This window comes from Juglans microcarpa x Juglans regia, chromosome 4S, assembly GCF_004785595.1.
Source record: "Juglans microcarpa x Juglans regia isolate MS1-56 chromosome 4S, Jm3101_v1.0, whole genome shotgun sequence".
Classification (NCBI taxonomy): domain Eukaryota; kingdom Viridiplantae; phylum Streptophyta; class Magnoliopsida; order Fagales; family Juglandaceae; genus Juglans; species Juglans microcarpa x Juglans regia.
Genome location: NC_054601.1, coordinates 12,601,011 through 12,619,339, shown reverse-complemented (window position 1 = coordinate 12,619,339; position 18,329 = coordinate 12,601,011). Strand labels below are relative to the sequence as shown.

Here is an 18,329-nt window from a genome sequence, read left to right as displayed (position 1 = left end):
TATGGAGGCTCTAAGTAGGATGGTGCAGGCTGATTTTGGGGGAGGGGTTTTAGCTGGTTTTCAGGTGGGCAATGGCTCTGGGGACCTTACTATCATCTCACATCTTTTTTTTTTTTTTTTTTTTGTAGATGATACTTTAGTCTTTTGTGGAGCGGATAAGAGCCAAATCCAAACTCTACGAGATTTGTTATTTTGCTTTGAAGCAGTGTCAGGGCTCAAGCTGAATCTTGGCAAGTCTGAGATGGTTCCTGTGGGTACGATCTCTAATATCCTCAGTTTAGCAAACCTTCTGGAATGTAAGGTGTCGTCTTTTCCAATGAAATATCTGGGCCTTCCGTTGAGAGCAACTTTTAAGAATAGAGCTATTTGGGATGGGGTGGTAGAGAAGATAGATAAAAGGATGGCTGGTTGGAAACATGTGTATTTATCAAAAGGGGGTTGTCTCATTCTTATTAAGAGTACTCTCACTAACCTCCCCACATACTTTTTATCCTTGTTTTCTATGCCTGTAGGAGTGGCGAACAGGATGGAGAAACTATTTAGGGCGTTCTTATGGGGAGGCATGGGGGAGGAGAAGAAATTTCATCTGGTTAGCTAGAAAACAGTTTGTGCCTCAATTGTGAATAGGGGGTTGAGAGTGTGTAACTTGAGAACTTTTAATAAAGATTTATTGGGAAAATGGCTTTGGAGATATCACTTGGAGGAGGGATCATTGTGGAAGGAAATTATTGATGCTAGATATAGTGTCACTAGGGCAGTTGGTATTCCAACGAGGTGAAAGGGGGGTATGGTGTGGGTTTATGGAAGTTTATAAGGAATGGGTGGCCATGCTTTGCAAATCAAATCAGTTTTGTAGTTGGTGAGGGTGATCAAATAAGTTTTTGGCGAGACATGTGGTGTGGAGATCAAGCTTTGGAAAGTGCTATTTTGGCCCTATACCGTATTGCAGTTAACAGGGAGGCGTCAGTGGCGAATGTATGGTTATTTTCTTATGGCTCGTATTAGTGGAACATTCTCTTTAGTAGGGATTTTCATGACTGAGAATTATCTATTGTTGCAAAATTTTTCAGCTCACTATATTCTATGGGGACCCCTATAGCACAGCGAGATAGATTGAAGTGGAGGTCTAATAATCACAAGGTATGCACAGTTAAGGCGTATTATAATATTTTGACAACACAAGATCATTATTCATTTCCTTAGAAGATTATTTGGAGGTCTCGTGTGCCTTCTAAAGTAGCCTTTTTTGTCTGAAATGCCGCCATTGGGAAATCTTGACCATGGACAACTTGAGTAAGAGAGGATGTGACATCCACTTCCCACAATAAAGCCAATCCCCCACTTCTTCCAACACAATCAACCATAAAACATTGAGTAAATTGCAATTTATACTTACAAATTTCCATTGCACGCGCCTTTAGCTTAGTCTCTTGAAGAAAGACCAAACTGGGATCTACTTTCGTGATCAAGTCATGTACAGCTTGAATTCCCTATGGGTTCCCAAGCTCACGGGAATTCCAACATAGCGTTTTCATGGCTGACAGCAGGGCTGGACTCCAACCTCTGCCGATACCTCAATCTGGACCTCATGGAGCTGCTCACCTCCATCCTGCAAGAGAACCGCATGCTTCTGCCTTTTCCCCCTTAGAGAACCAGCTTATGATGCTTCACTGCACAAATATCACCCGAGACAGAGCTACCCTTCTCTGAAAGGCCAACGACCTTAGTCTTCCTTTTCCACTTATAGGTTTCCTTGGTCAACTGTTTTAATGGATCAAGCTCCCCCATTAAGCCATCCGTTTTAATAGGTTGTCTAAGCCCGAGCCTTTCATAACAAGGCCCACATCCTCTCCGTTTCTAGCACGGTCCACACGATTGTCCTCCAAAGCCCAGCCCACGAGATCGTCACTCACCCCATCCAACGATTCCACCACATTCTCAGGGATAGCCCTTCGATGTCGTCTTTCCTCATCACCATTAATATCCAGCCGTTTCTCTAGGATTTCCGCAACACAATCCCGAATATTCCTCTCATCCAAATCACTCACCTTGATGGATTTTTTTAAATTAACCGAAGCATCAGCGACTAAAGGTTTCGTAACCACTATTTCCGTAACTGCCTCATCAACATTACGTGATCTACGAAGCTTAGATGCCCACAAATCCTCCGCCGTAGATGGTGATTCACACCTGAAACCCTCCGTGGTTTTTCCCCCATGACCAATGCCACGCAACCATTGGCCATAAGTAAAAGGACCCTGTTGCTGGTCGTAGCTTCCCATTTGATCACAGTCTTGATGAGAGTGGCCAATTCTCTCACAAACATAACAGCAATCAGGCAAATGCTTATATGAAATCTCACCCAATAAGGCACACTAGCTCCAATGCACAATTTCTTGCCCCTTAAGAAAGGCTTCATAATTTCCAACCATACCCGAATCCATAAATATTCTCCTCATGCAACCTCCCCCGCAACCAGATCAACTTCCTCTACAATACCCAAACGCTTCCAACCAATTTACCCACATTCTCATTGCGGGCCATCAAAGGCAAATTGTGAACTCGTACACAAAACGAAGCCTTAGTGAGATGCAACATTTGAGTTTGTTGAGCACCATTGAAGTCTTTCACTAAAACCAATTGTTTATCAAACGTCCAGGGGCCATCCCTGACCACCCTCTCTTTATCCTTAACATTGTCAAATTCTGCAATCAGAAATTTGGAGTCCAGATTTTGAATGCGAGTCATCTTCACAGGACGCCAAACCCTCAGCATCTGTTTCAATGCCTCCTTATTATAATGTTTTAATGTCAGCAACTGGATTATCAAACATCATTCCCCCCGACGAACAATATCACATACCACCTCCTCATCCACAAAAACTACTTCTTCCTCAGACTCCATCAAAGACAACCTACCATACATACCATCCAATTCCTTAGTCGTACTCCTCACCAATCACAAACAGGAGAGGGCTACACGTGAAAAAGAAAAGAGACAAACAAAACCTCGTAGTGGGTGAGAGAAAAAACCTCTATTCACAGTGGGTGAGAGAGGAAGATTGACTACATTTTTAGATACCCTTTCTCTAGATCCTGAATAGCTTAAAGCCATCCAACATTCCAACGTATTGAAGTGTGTAATGTTTACGAGAAGAGCCATATAAAATAGATGTCTTGAGTTCAAAAGCTTGCATTTACATTCTTGGTATCATTGGATTAGGAGAGTTTTTCTTTAATTTACTTAAGATGTACTTATGGAAAACTTCTTGTCAAGAGCATGTGCATCTTTAAGATTAATCGTGAGTTTTATCTCATACAACCAGTACCAATAAAATAAGTATAATATTGTAGACTATGTATGCTACGCTATGAGTACAAGCTTGAAGATCAAATGAAAGTATGAGTACAAGAAGGAACATTTCTTCTTTACAATGCTTCACATGACAATAACTTGAAGCACCATCACTAACAAGGTAAAGGATAAAGGAAAATATATGAAAGTGAAGAAGAGTGTAGATTATGAGAAGTGGTAACATTTTTTTTTTTTTATACAAGGGGGTGGGGTTTCGAACTCATATTTTTCATTAAAAGAATCAGGTCATATGCTATCATGCTCTTGGCGAGAAGTTGTAACATGTTGAAATAGTTTCTTGGACACCAAACTCCACGGATATGCACTCTCACAACATAACACATTGTTTAAAATTTGTAAGAATAGTTAAATTTATTAGATTAAAATATTATATACAATTATACACAATATGTAAATTATTTTAAAAAATTTCTAATATTATTACATCGATTTTCTAATTTTTGGTGAAGTCAAAACCATATAGTCCCATGAACCAAGTACAACATGTTTTCCTTAAATCATAGCAAAATAAGGAAAAGTATGAACCATTCAGAGCAATTCTAATACATAGCTCAAATAAATAAATATAAAGTTTAAGGTGACTTAGATAATAAGATAAGATGAGATGATCTGTGAATAATAGTAAAATAATTTATAAATAGTAATGAAATAACTTGATTTAAGATTTTATGAAGTTTTGAAAAATGAGAGAGAAAATTGAATAAAAATATTATAAAGTTAAAATATTGTTAAAATATTATTTTTATTTTAAAATTTAAAAAAATTAAATTGTTTAGATGTTTGAGAAAGTTGTAATTATTAGATAAAAAATTAAAAATTAAAAATGTTTATATTTATAGTATTTAAATATTGAAATAAAATAAAATGAGATGAGATAGGATAGATGAAAATATGTTGATACGCAAACCAGGCACACAGCATCGTAGAATATTATGTTTATAAAGAAAATCATAAAAAACTATTTCATAAATTAATTATTGTATATTTATCATTTATTGTTTTTTTGAAATGTCGTTATCGCCTGTCGTCTCGCCGTCTGCCATGGAAATTGTTTTTGCATAGCGAAAACGCCCTCGTAGAAAAGCTAAAATGACGCCCATATCCTGATGATTTCTTCGTTCAATGAACGCTACAGGTACTTTTACGAATCCTTTTCTGTCACTGTCACTCTGGAAAGGTCAGTGCTTTTCTCTCCCTTTGTCTCTATGTTTTGTTTCTGAGAACGGAAAGGAAGTTGAAACGAAGGAGAAAGTAGTAAAGTTCTCAACCTTTGTGTGCGTATATTTTTTCCTCTTTCGCCTGACTGTAGTTCCTTCGTCTGCTTCTCGGCCTCCCGCTTTACTGACAACCCTAATGTCAAATTCTTTCTTTTCCTTTATTTTCTTTTCATTTTTTTATAATTTTTTTCCCTTTCTCTCTACGCATTTGGGCAGAGCATTATGGTTTCGTAGCTTGACCTACTGTTGTTGATAAATTCTGTGTTCACATGAGTGTCATTGTTTTTATCTTTCCTTTTAGATTCATTCTTCCCACCCCCCAAATTTAGTTAAATGGAAACCGTACATAGGATTTGAGTTTTTGAATGTCCTTATGTTAGTCTGAAAGAATACACTGGTGTTAACTTGATTGCTCTCTTCCCGCGTTTTTCATTTACCTTTTCATGATTATTAGTAATTTAGTGTTTAGGGAATAGGTTTGCAAATTTGACGGTTTTGTTTCCTCCTGTGCAGAATAGAGGTTCTTGGAGATGGGCTTCAACTCTGTTTATCGATGCTTGCAGGAAATATTTCCAATGGTATTAATCTCATTTCATTGAATAATTGGTATCATAATGAAAGATCAATTTAATTTCATTTTACTCTTCTTTTTTTTTTTTTTTTTATAATAATTTTCCGCTTTATTTGGTTGTCTTTATTTGTTCCCAGTTTCAAATCTCATGGTAATTTATTTGTTACCAATTCAAAGAAAAATCGTGGTATTTGAAGTTTTGATTAATCTGGATGATAAATTGTGCTTTAGTTTCATTGTCTATGAGTGAAAAGGAGTGTCTTGTAGTTTATTTGAGCAGCGTTTTCTCCTTGGTATCCAAATATCCTGACACTCTTCAAATGGAATTTAATGCGAATAAGGTTTTCTTTTAATTTTCTTAACCAAATGTTTTGTAATTGCTCAAGAGTCACCACACTCCTATATTCAATTCAGGGTATTACAATTTTCCTCTTAAATCCTGGACATCCCTTTCAAGCCATTCCTTTTATGAGTGGCATGTCTCACATTCCATACTTTTGGCTGGAGGCTAGCTATGATACCATTTGTAAAGACCCAAGGAAAGCTCAAGCCACATTTGAACTTATACTCCAAAATGATTAGTCAATATGACAATTGAAGTCCCTCGAAATCATAATAAACAACTAGAACCTCCAGCTAGGCAATATAGGATTCTATTCATAACCCTCCCATAGTCAATCTTGGATATTACAGCTTGGCCTAAGCATTTTACCCCCATAGCTTGTCTTGTTTATGTGTTTACTTTTCTTTCCTGCCTATGTTAATTTGTCTGCATTTTCTTCTCTTATATCTTACTTATAAAAAAAAAAAAAAAAAAAATCTTTTCTTCTATCTGATTGAAGATATATTTTGCATCTCATTTTGAATAGGTTGATTCTCGCTTGCTGAGGGCTGTTGCTATTGAAAATTCCAAGGATGCTGACCAAGCTGCGCTTGCTGTTCTTAGTGAGATTATCCCTTATTTTTCCCTTCATTCCATTGGTCCTTCTAATCCTCCTGAGAATGATAATGGTATATTTTATTTGAAAACCTTTCCTCTTCATAATTTCCAGGATTATGATTTGGTTGATTGTTGTAATTACTTTATGTCCATTGTACATGGTTCATTATATGTTGCATCAGCCCTGGATTGTGCCTGGGTTTTCCTTTTTACTTCTGTTTATTTTTTTTCTTATTTTCTTATGCATGCAGTTGAATTGCCATTAGATTGGGCGAGTGATTTGATTGACTTATTTATTATACATTACACGATGAATGTGCTGTAGGAATTAAGAAGCAGATGGACTTGTTGAGCCAGCAGCAAGTAATTGTCACAGCAGATGTGGGGCCCTCTTTAGAACCATGTCCAATAGCTTGTGATGATGCCAAGGAGACTGACCATAGCTCTGGTGTTCTTCATGCTGATGCAAAACCTATAGTTGAGGCGCTGAATGAATCTACAGTTTCAGATATTTATGATGCAAATAAAGTTAAAAATCAGCCATGTGGATGTACTGAAAATGATGAAGTGATTTTATTGGAAAATGCTCAAGTCAACAGTGTCAAAGTGGGGTTGAAGGAGATTGTCCATGCCACATCAAATGCAATGTTGCATGGAGGAAAGAATTATCAGAAACAATTTTGTGGCTATACTAAGGATGAGGATCTGATTTCTCGGGGAAATGGTATCAAAATTGGGTTAGGGATGAACCCCCCTGACATGACCACAGCTTTGATAAATGAAAAGGGTGCTGTCAAGGTCATTGCAAATGATCTGGATCTTGATAGGAAAGACTTTGACTTTCCAATGGATGATGACTCTAATATGGTTGTCCATGGAGAATGCCAGAAAGAGGAATTGTGCTTAGTTAGCTCTGAGGTGAGAAAATCTGTGCCTATGCCGGTTCCAACATCTATCAAAGAACATACTCTGTTTGCCAGTGGTTCCTCAGATCTCACTTTCAGGCAAGACTATTTTGACAGTGAAATGAATGGTGTTGAGGATGAGCCAAAACCGGACACCATAGTTACCCATTCTGACCAAGAATGTAAAATTCATCTTGTTGAAGAGATCATTGTACATGCCAAAAATAACAAGGTACTCTTAAATTTAGTTTTTATAAGCTTGTGAATAATGCCTTCGACAAGTAGAATCCCATCTGTTCTGTTCCTCATGAATGTCATGTCAAATAGAATTCTAGTTCAACTTGATTCACTTAATAGTAGCCAGTAAATGTTTGATCTCTAATACATTTGTTCAGGCTTAGAGCATCCTCATTGGATTAGGCAAATATTTGCCAAATATTGCATAAAAAAAAAAAAAAAAACACCTGCATTGGATTAGGCAAGTCGAAATAAAATTGGCTTTGGGCTACACTAAATCGCACCTTGGGGTCTTATTCGGCGAGTTACTGTAGTTAACCAAATGTGTATTTTGAGTGGGCATATTTTTCTGTGTAATTTTTTTAAAATGGTGGTAAGTGTTTAAAATTTATGCTCTGAATTCTTTTCTGTACAAAAATACTTCCAAAAGAAAGACAAAAAAAGAACCAAGTTATGATGAGCATTTTTGTCTTTGCGCTTGACGCCAAATTGGAACTTCTGGATTCGGATGGTTTCTTTTACCGCATGTTCTTGGGATTTAACAGGTCTTTGGATAATTTTTTTGAAAAAGCGTGGTCTGCAGCAAATATCTTGTGCATTTCTTCTTTTTTATTAGAGAATTAAGATTTTGTTGTCTAAACCACGGGGTGGAAGTTTGAATTCTTGTGGAATTAAGCGCCATGGGCTGGGTGCAACTTTGATGACTTATTTGTTTATCTGCTTAATTTTAGTGCTCGTTTTCAAAATCTAGATTAAAGCATGCTTACTCTGTTGGAACAGAAAGAATTAAATGGTAAACAGATGAAACTATCTGGATCCCGAGATGAGAATGAGGGTTCAAGAGCTGAAGTGGAAGCTAGTTCAACGCCTGGCAACAAGTCAGCTGAAGAAAGCACTAAACCTTCCGAGCCACCCAAGCAAGACTATATTCATGTGAGAGCGAGAAAGGACCAAGCTACTGTTAGCCATAGTCTAGCAGAGAGGGTAATTCCCTTCTGTCTCCTTGAAGTTGTCATTTCCAATCATGTAGTTTCATTTCCAATCATGTAGTTATTCCAGAAAATAAATAACTCGACTTTGATGATATTTTAAGCACAATTATTTGGAAAAAAAAATGTTACTTAGCTGACCCATATTGACAGGTAAGGAGGGAGAGTGAGAGGATGAAAATTCTCCAAGATTTGGTCCCTGGATGTAACAAGGTATATAACTTTTCTTGTTGGTTGTTTGATATAGGTACTATTAGTGATTACGCTGATTAGTTCTATACAATCTAGCATATAAAAAATGATGGATTTTGTGTCTTTAATAAGTCATGTTCTCTTTTCTTACATCATAAGTAGATTAGTCTTAATAATATCTACGCAAAAATCTGAAAGCATGATTTCGGCTTCAACTCTGCTTGACTGACTGTGTCCTTACCCTCTGAACAGGTTACTGGAAAAGTTGTTGTCCTTGATGAAACGATTAATTACATCCAGTCGCTGCAACGCCAGGTTGAGGTGTGTGTCTCTGTTGCCACTTCACCTCATGATAATTTCCTTTAGACTGCAGAACTTGAACTTTTGCTGTATTTATTGGATCTTGCAGTTCCTCTCGATGAAGCTTGGAGCAGTTAATTCAAGGATGGGTATGAACCCCGCTATTGAGGGCTTTCCTCCGAAAGATGTAAGCTTGCGTGCACTGATTCATAATCCAACATATTGTGTTGTTTGTGCTGGAAGGAGTTATGGACAGGTTTTATTTGTGTTTATATTGTCATTTTGTTTGCACTTATATGGTGGATTGTGATTGTGAGAATATGGTTGTGAGAGGATATGGACAGTCTGAAAGGGTTCTTGTTTTTTTGCTGCTCTCTTTAATTGATGCAAGATGTTAATTAATACACTTGGTGCAAAAGAAACTATCACAACCCATTAGCTGCAGGGGCTGTTGGAAACGTCCTCTACAAATACTGATCCGTAGTACATTCAATTCATTGTCATCAAATCACCATTGAAAATATGATTTGGCTGGTAATTAAGACATTCATATGGAATTTTAGATGAGTTTGATCAAAGATTTTTTAGATATTAGCGTTAAATGACCATTGAAAATATGATTGTTTAAACAATAATTAAATTAGAATATGATTATTAATTAACATATGATTGGTAGAACTGAAAAATGTGACAAAAATAAATTAGGTTAAAAAAAATAATTAATAATATTTTAGTATTATATAGAGAGTGCCATGGATAATCCAATGTGGGAATAGGTTTTGAATGGAATAGGCGAAAGGCAAAGTATGTGATATTAGCCAAAATTTGACTTTTGGGATTGCTAATCCAATGAGGATGCTCTTAGCATATATGTTTTCACTTTGAAGCTTGCTGATTAATCTTTTTCAGTTCCTTGTGGCTTTTCACTACTTTCAATGCCAGTGCTATCAATACAAAATCCTCTGCATTTCTTTATAAACACTTGAAGAGTTCTGTAAATTTCTTGCTCCCAGTTGTTATGGTCTGCATATGGCTATATTCCAATTGGTTTTCATGCCTAGTTAAATTCAAATTCTTTGAAATGCTTGTTTGTATCTCTAATTTAAATTTAAATTCTTTCATGGCAAGCTGTTTGTGTTTTATTACTTATAAAAAAATGATGAAGATGCTTGAGAATCTACTAAGATCTTTAGTTCTAGATTAGAGATACAAACACAGGGTCAGACAATTAACAGATAGATAAAAGGATAGAGAGAGACATTTCTATGCAAAGTTATTATGTCTGTAATTTCTCCTGTATTCACTGAATAATTTTTTGAGATTTTAGAGAAAAATAAATTATAATTTGAAGTGTCCTTGCTCCCAGCTGGCCAGTCAGTCGTTATGCTCTGCATATTGGCATATTCCAATCAGTTTTTTGCTTAGTTAAATTCAAATTCCTTGAGGCGATGAAGATACTGTTTTTCCCTAAAGCAAGACGATGAAGATACTTGATGTTGTAGAACCTTTCTGTAGAGGTGGTTATAGTCAAACCTTTTTCAATGCAAATCATAAACTGGATTGTAGTTTATGTAATCTTCGAGAGTTTATGAAGATCTACTTCCTAGATAGAGAAGCACACGCTTCCAGTTAATACAGCATAGAAAAGGACACAGAGGAAGGCACAGGGATATAATTTTTAATATGCATATTTATTATGTCTGTAATTTCTCCCATACTTACTCATTCAAGTGCAACCTATTGGTCCAAGGTTGGGCTTTGGATGAGCTGTAGACACATCTTGGGTTTGGTTTTTGCACTACGAGTTCCCATAAATTACTTAATACACAATTCTGGTGAATGGTATTGTATTCCCGGGTTTACTGCTTGCCTTGGTGAGGTTCCAAGTCAATGAAGAATAAAAAAATATTCTTCTGTACTCCAACTTCAGGGTGATAATGCTGAGTTTTTAGATAACAATAATTATGAGCTTGAGGCTTCTTTGAGTCCTTTATCTCCTTTGCCAATCTCTTTACAACAAAAGGAGGGAAGTTATGTTCATTTGGGAGGCTCTTTGAAATTTCATGAAAACTCAAATATGATCATGTATTATATTTAGGTGGTTAAATTAGGCAAAATGGTATTGCAATGTGACTTTGATATTTTGAATAGGGCATGATGCATGATGTAATTGGTAACTTTGAAATTTTGAACAGGGAGGGTTTCAGATGTTTCGTTGTTGTTGAGGTAGACTTAACCCATACCTAATGTTAGCTCTATTTCATGCATGCAGATATGTCGAGTAAACTATAATTTATAAATATTTGTTGCCATCTGACTCCTTCATGCTATGGATCATTTTAATTGAAAGTCACTGATCACTAACCAATGGTGCAGAAAACCTTGCTTTCAGCCATGGAGAGAGTGATCGACATGATGAGAGAAATGGACTTCCAGGAGAAAGCTGCAGAGCAAGCTAAAGCGGAAGCTTGTCAGGGAGGGCTGGATATTCTGGTCAGGGTGGAAGAAATGAAACAAATGTTGGCACATGCAAAGGAAGCAAATAACATGGTTGTAAAATAATAATTGAATACATAGTATTTAGAACTGCTGATTTTTGGATTGATATGTTCTTCAGTTAATAATGATAAAAACTGAGCCTATAGCTCTACCTTTGCAGCATGCTGGAGAAGTGTATGGAGAGAAGACAATTTTAGCAACTGAAGTGAGGGAGCTTCAATCTCGGCTGCTCAGCATGTCTGATGAAAGGGATGGATCCCTTGCAATACTTGACGAGGTATTTAAAATTTTGTTACGCCTCATCACAGAACACCATGCCATTTGACCACCAGTTGATTGTCATTATTGTAGCGGTGTTGGCTTATCTAATTATTTGTTTACCATGCCTTCTGCATGAGGGTGGGAAAGGGGGAGAAGATAAGCATTGAGATAGAAAACTCTAAGTAAGCCTTTTCCGATTTTCCCTCAAAAGGAGTTGGAGCTTAATAGAAGATTATCTCTTGCCCTTTCCTGTACTTTTGTAATAAAAGGAAAATACCCAGACTTATATTTTCTCTGTATTTACTCTTTCCCCTATATCTTATGCATAAGAAGTTTATTTTAACTAAACACATTATCATAATTAATACAGTTCAGACGATCAGACGAGAAATGAGACCATAGGGCAGGTTTGGGGGGTGAGTTGAGAATTGTGTTTTGTTTGAAAGTTTAAAATATTATATTTTAATATTATTATTGTTTTAGGATTTGAAAAAGTTGAATTGTTTATTATTTTTTGTATGGGGATTTGAAAAATGTGTAATGATGAGATTAGAATTTTGTGTTTTGTCTTGTGCCCCAAAGAGGGGGCTGGATTGACTAACCTAACCCTTAAGGGGGCCTTGTCATAGTTGGGTGCTCTGCTTTAGTGTGATTGATGAAGGCTAGGCTAGGTTTGGTAATACCAAAACAAATGAGAAGAGATCGGGGTCGAAAATTGGTTTTGGTTTGAGATCTCCAAAAAAAGGTTTGAATCGTGTCTTCTTTGCACAGCAATCACATAATCTTTCTCACCTGTGCAAAGAAGGGTTTGGCTAGCCCAACTAAGTTGATTTAAAAAGATCGAAATGATTTCGACAATATTATCCATGAATAATGATAGTTCTATGTCCATTTGTATGAAGGGTATGACAAGATGTGACCAACTTATCAAAAAAAAAAGATGTGACCAAATTGGAAGATTTGTTACTTTTGGGTTTTCTTGTTTCCCTTCCAGATGCACCTAACTCTAGAGGCACGAGTAGCCACAGCAGAAGAGTTGAGGAAAGCAGCTGAGCAGGAAAGGATAGAAAAAGAAGAGTCCGCTCAAAATGCTCTTGCCGTACAAGAAGCGATCATGGAGAAGGTTGTTCAGGAGTCAAAGATGCTAGAAGATGAGGCAGAGGAGAATTCCAGGGTAGTTACTTTGTTGACTCATTGTGGCCCTCTTCTTCAAGTAAAAAGAAATGACAATGATTTATGATGTAATCAAATTATGCTTTCTTGCAGTTACGGGAGTTTCTGATGGACCGAGGTCGAATTGTCGATACGCTGCAGTAAGTTTAATTCTGTCTCTTTCAAATGAAGTTTGTACCCGCACTTCATTGTACAGACAATCATTAGTAGGCTTCTGCATACTCTCTTGCTCCCTCGGTGTGCTGGAGGAGTGAGAGGGTGTGTGCACGTGCACGCGTGTGTGCGCGTGCGCAGGTGTGTGTAGCCATTCATTGTTCTTGGAAATGTTTGGTCAAATGAACCATATTTTAAATTTGATACGTCTCATTTGTTGTGTCACATGTTATAATCAGTGCCCTGAATATGGAGTCAGTTTGGTGGGTGTATGGAGCACAAAATTTATTTCCAACATATTTTTATATTTTCTCTGGTCATGAATCTTTTTTCCTCCACCTTTTTTTTAACTTAATTTTAAAACTAGCATCAACCAAGTTGAAACCTGAATGTAGAACATTTTATTGTCCCAGTTTTTTATTCCCTTTTTATTTCAATTGAAACATTTGTTTGGGCAAGAATTTAGTGAAAACATTTGTCTCATATCCAAATTATTCTTGTTTAGTAAAACCACATACTTGTTTTGTTGGTATCAGTTTCTTTTTGGTCCATATCTATGCATGTATGTATTAAAATTTACGAGTGCTGCTCCTGAACTTGGTATGATATTTGAAAAATGTAAACTGTCATGTTACCTTTCCTGGTGCAGAGGAGAGCTTTCCGTCATATGTCAGGATGTGAGGCTGCTGAAAGAGAAGTTTGATAACCATGTTCCATTAAGCCAATCCTTTTCCTCTAGCCAGACTAGTTGCATCTTAGCTACTACTGAAAGAGAAGTTTATGTGAAAAACGAGGCATCTGATCTGGTTCCTGAGCAAAGGTTAGCTTCCTCAGGCTCTTCCCTCAAAAGCGCGGCGGCGGTTCCTAAGACAATTAGCCCAACAACCTCCGTTGACAGCCTATCAGTGGACAGCAGAATTGAAAAGGAAAGAGCTAGAGCTGAACACCAAGCTCTTTTGGATGAAGGGTGGGATTTCTTGGACACAGATGCAGAATTGCAGAGCTAAGTTGCAGATATTGTGAATACTACGGTATATATCTAATAGAAGTTATTTACAAGATACGTACCTGCAAGTGGTCTTTCAAAACCTTTTTTTTTTTTTTTTTGTTTGCATTTCCATTCACTGATTATGATTTTATTATGGCCCTGAGGGGATTGTGTACTATTTTCGTATCCAGTGAATTGGTAGCAATTTGCTTCCTTCGGGTTATGTTTGTACAGTGCAAATGTAAGACATGGAGAGTTTATTGGAGTGTTAATAATAATTTTATTAGAGTCAACTGAGATTGCCAGCAGAGACCATGCCTAATTTTCTATGACTCTGCAGGAAGCCTTAAATTAGGATGTAAAAGGTTTCCTGAAGAGTAATAGAAAATTAATTCAAGACATGGTGTTGAATACTCTGCAGGAAGCCTTTTACTGAGATTGCATACCGGTGTTTTGTGCAAGAATACTATAAGATAATTAATTCAAGATAATATATAATTTTTAAAATATTTTTAAGATGTATAAATAATTTATATCTATTTTATATATAAAAATCAAGAAAAGGGTTAAGGAATCCATCCATATAGACCCATTTTTTTAATGCAATATCATAAAAAAATGAGGCTAGTCATGTTTCTCTATACTTTTCCTAAACTTCATTTTGTTCTTTAAAAAAGAAACGTGTTCCAAAAACTAAAAGACTATTAATTTTAAATTATAGTGAGTAACTTGGTTAGATATATTATTTTTATTTAATAAGTTTAGTTTTAAACAAGGTTATAGTTTCTTTTTCTTTTTTTTTTTTTTTTTAAAGAAGAAGAAAACTCTTCATTGATCAAAGTACCTCAAATGAGGGAAACAATACAAGAGGGACAACTCTCTAACTCAACTATATCTTCATAAATGCTTAATGCACTTTTTGCTAGTGCATCTGCTAAATGTTTGACCCCCTTCTTATATGAACCACTTCCCAATAATCTAACTGAGCAAGAACATTTTTGATATCCCGAATAATGGCCCCGAGTAATGGCAAGAATCCTCTCTGTTTTATGTAGTTAACAACATTTAAAGCATCACCCTCGAGGATTATCTTCCTAATACCAATCTTCAATCCAAACTGTATACTTGATAAGCCCCCAATGATTCAGCTGTATGAGAGTTTTGAGCATAACTCACCTTCATCATCTTTGTAGCAATGACATGACCTTCATGATCTCTCACAATAATCCCAGTGCCAACCTTGCTGCTTCTCTTGCTCAAAGATGCATCCCAATTCACTTTGTAAAGCCCCTGGGAAGGTGGAGTCCAGTTGACAGTATTTGCATTCAGTTCTGCACCAGTTCTGCTTGCCTTCTTGTTTGCATCATTAAATTCAGTTGTTGCCTTAATTGCTGATACCATGACTTCTGTTGGATGAGTAAATATGCCTTTGAACATAAAGTTGTTTCTTCTCTGCCATATCTTCTTAGCTGTACTACTATTTCCTCCACTTGTTCTTGTTCAAACAATTCAATAATAGCTGCAAACCACTTCAGAAACCAACCTGTTGGAAAACCAACCTCCTGCAATTTTTTAAATCCCATACACCAAACATCCCTCGCAGTTGGACATTCCCATATCACACGTATACTTGATTATTCCTCTTACTGACGCAGTGAACACAGTGGTGAATCCAAAACTCTCCTCTTAAAAAGATTCGAGTTTGTTTGTAGAGACTCTAAACAAGCTCTTCATATGAAAATCTTTACTGCAGTAGGCACATTTAACTTCCATAAAAAAGACCAAAGTTTTTTATCTACATTACGATTTAAACCTAGCCCTTTCTCTCTATCATTCAACTCCTTCTGCAGATAATATGCACTTCTTACTGTAAACATACCATTCTGGCTACATCTCCAAACAAGCTTGTCTGGGCGGTTTGAGCAACTTAGGGGCATTTTTAGAATCAATTCCTCTTCCTTACTTGAGAACCACTCCAGAATCAAAGTGACATTCCAACTTTTGGTATCTAGATCTATGATAGCACTCACCCTTGTATTTAAGTCCAAACCTACAGGCATAGTTTGAATCTTAAAAGAGTTAGGATGTTGAATCCATCGATCTTGCCATATCCTTACCTAATTCCCTATCCCAATCCTCCATAATAAGCCCTCTTCCACCAGCTTCTTGGCTGCAAATAGACTTCTCCATATAAAGGATGGGTTAGCACCAATTTTAGCTTCTAGAAAAGTAGTTGGAAAATATTTAAGTTTGAAAACTTTAGTTGCCAAAGACTCTGGATTCTGCAGAAACCTCCAACCTTGTTTTGCAAGTAGAGCCAAATTGAAACTTTCCAAATCCCTAAAACCCAGACCTCCATTAGACTTGGTTTTCCCCATTTGAAACCATAACACCCAATGAGCCTTTCTCTCATTCTCCTATTGGCTCCACCAAAACTGACTCATAATCTAATTAATTTTAAGGAGAAGAGATCTAGGTAATTCAAAAACCCCCATGCAGTAGGTAGGTAGTGCTTGGATCAGTAGTGCTTGGATCACTACCTTCAATAGTATCTCTTTACCTGTTGTAGATAACAACTTTGTTTTCCAATAGCTCAATCTACTTTTGACTCTATCCGATATTCCAGAGAAAGCCTTAAAATGAGATCTACCTATAAGAGCAGGTAGTCTCAAATATTTCTCATAAGAGGAAGAAGATCTTACTCGTGCTATGTTCAGAATAAACTCTTTGGCTTCACTCCTTGCGTTTTTGCTGAAATGAATTGAAGTCTTCTCGTTATTAAGTCTTTGTCCTGATGCTTTTTTCATAATTGTCGAACAAGCTAATCATATAGCTCCATTCCAATGAGTTAGCTTAGCAAAATAACAAATTGTCATCTGCAAAAAATAAATAGTTAATACAGATCTATCGTCGAGCAAGTGGAAAACCAATGATAGCTATTGTCATCTCAACTTGATTCAGCATAGCACTCAAAGCTTCAGAGCAAAGAATGAAGAGGTATGGTAATAATGAATCACCCTGCCTCAGTCCTCTAGAAGCTTTAATTTTAATTGGAGGAGAGCCATTTATCAAAATAGAGTATGTAACTAAACTTAGATAGCTTACAATCAAATCAATCAATTTTTTATTGAACCGTAGCTTGGCCATAACTACTTTAAGAAACTCTCACTCCACCCTGTCATAAGCCTTACTCATATCTAGCTTCAAAGCCATGTAACCTGTCTTCCCCTTCATCCTTGAGTTCATTGAATGCATGGTTTCATAAGCCACCATAACATTGTCAAGAATTAATCTTCCTGTATAAATGCACTCTGAGTAGGGATATAATCTTAGGCAATATTTTTTCAGTCTATTTGCCAAAACTTTAGAGATTATTTTGTAAATAACATTACACAGAGAGATAGGTCTATAATCTGATACCTTCTTTGAAATCTTCTTTTGGAATCAACACTATGTAAGCGTCCTTGATTAGGCTCAAATCTCCTTCTATATTGTTTAGAAAACCAAGAACTGCTCTACTAACCTCTTGCCCCACTATGTGCCTTTGAGTCTGGTAAAAACCAGCATTAAAGCAATCTGGCCCAGGTGAACTCATGGCATTCATCTGAAAAATAGCTGCTACCTCTTCTGCCACGAAATCCTTAGTAAGCTTTGCATTCATATCTTCTATTACTTTGAGCTTTAAAGCATTGAGGCATTCTGAAATGCTAGTGGGATAGGAAGACCAGAAAAGGTCTTGGTAGAAATTTTGGAATAAAACTGAAATCTCTGCAGTTGAAGTAGCCATTTTCCTTCTCTCTCATTTTTATAATAGTTCCATATTCTCCCTCGTTAACCTCTTGCAGCCTTGAGATCTCTTTCAACTTTTCTAAAACTGAACCTCTACCCAAATAAGGTTATAGCTTTAATTTGATATATTATTGTTCGTTCAATAAAGTCTAACTTAATTACATATATCATTTAATAATAATAATAATAATAGTACAATTGAAGACTAGTAGTAGATTTAGTAATTTAAATGGTAATGCTATTTTTCGGCATAATTTAGTAATATATATTATTATAACAATTGAGAACTAATGATTATCATTTTGTAATGATAAAAGTGACATAATTGATGATTTAGTTTTATATAATTAAAGCTTATACTCTGAAAATTAAAGCTTCAGAGTATACTCTCAAACAAAAAAATTTTCTATTTCAAATTTTCATCTAATCATTACTTAAATATAAAAATTAATACAACTTTCGCAAACTCTAAAATAAAAAATAATCTTAAAAAATTATATTCTAACATATATTTTACTTTATCTGTCTACTTTCACAAAATCCAATACAATACTTATTTTAAATATAAAAATATTCAAAGAAATTTCTCTCATTTTCAGAAACCTAATCTCAAACAAATTCTCAAAATCATCATATATTTCCAAATATTTTTTATAATCAAACTAAGAAGCAAAAAGAGTGTTTTTCAATAAAAACTTCATCAATTCCAATCATTTAGAGTAAAGAAAGCCCACCAATGC

At 36.0% G+C, this 18,329-nt stretch overlaps 2 protein-coding genes across 6 annotated transcripts; one reads left to right on the top strand and one right to left on the bottom strand.

Annotated features, from left to right (window-relative positions):
* The first annotated feature begins 4,414 nt into the window (after positions 1–4,414).
* LOC121263657 lies at positions 4,415–14,093 on the top strand. Of its 5 annotated transcripts, none has more exons than XM_041166687.1 (14): positions 4,415–4,552; positions 5,106–5,170; positions 6,033–6,108; positions 6,429–6,686; positions 6,744–7,240; positions 8,026–8,229; positions 8,388–8,447; positions 8,679–8,747; positions 8,836–8,913; positions 11,103–11,276; positions 11,386–11,502; positions 12,481–12,660; positions 12,753–12,799; positions 13,462–14,093. In XM_041166687.1, the coding sequence occupies exons 2-14, from the start codon at positions 5,123–5,125 to the stop codon at positions 13,817–13,819; spliced, it is 2,166 nt and encodes a 721-aa protein (XP_041022621.1). In that variant the 5' UTR covers positions 4,415–4,552; positions 5,106–5,122; the 3' UTR covers positions 13,820–14,093. The 5 variants fall into 5 exon arrangements, with proteins under 5 accessions (XP_041022621.1, XP_041022616.1, XP_041022619.1 ...); XM_041166682.1 differs by having other exon boundaries at positions 4,416–4,552; positions 6,033–6,174; XM_041166685.1 differs by having other exon boundaries at positions 4,447–4,547; positions 6,033–6,174.
* A 641-nt stretch (positions 14,094–14,734) lies between these two features.
* Positions 14,735–15,201, bottom strand: LOC121262054. Its single transcript, XM_041164489.1, has 2 exons — positions 14,977–15,201; positions 14,735–14,917 (listed from the first exon to the last, which is right to left on the bottom strand). Exons 1-2 carry the CDS (start codon positions 15,199–15,201, stop codon positions 14,735–14,737), a joined length of 408 nt encoding a protein of 135 aa, XP_041020423.1.
* Positions 15,202–18,329: the final 3,128 nt, after the last annotated feature.

Bases quoted from the DNA above. Each gene is read 5' to 3' on its own strand.
- LOC121263657 (XM_041166682.1), top strand. From the start codon at position 5,123: ATGGGCTTCAACTCTGTTTATCGATGCTTGCAGGAAATATTTCCAATG. The intron at 6,175-6,428 runs GTATATTTTATT...AATGTGCTGTAG, and splicing joins TCCTCCTGAGAATGATAATG to GAATTAAGAAGCAGATGGAC. The intron at 11,277-11,385 runs GTTGTAAAATAA...CTACCTTTGCAG, and splicing joins CAAAGGAAGCAAATAACATG to CATGCTGGAGAAGTGTATGG.
- LOC121262054 (XM_041164489.1), bottom strand. From the start codon at position 15,201: ATGGTATCAGCAATTAAGGCAACAACTGAATTTAATGATGCAAACAAG. The intron at 14,918-14,976 runs GTGAGTTATGCT...TCAAGTATACAG, and splicing joins TTGCTACAAAGATGATGAAG to TTTGGATTGAAGATTGGTAT.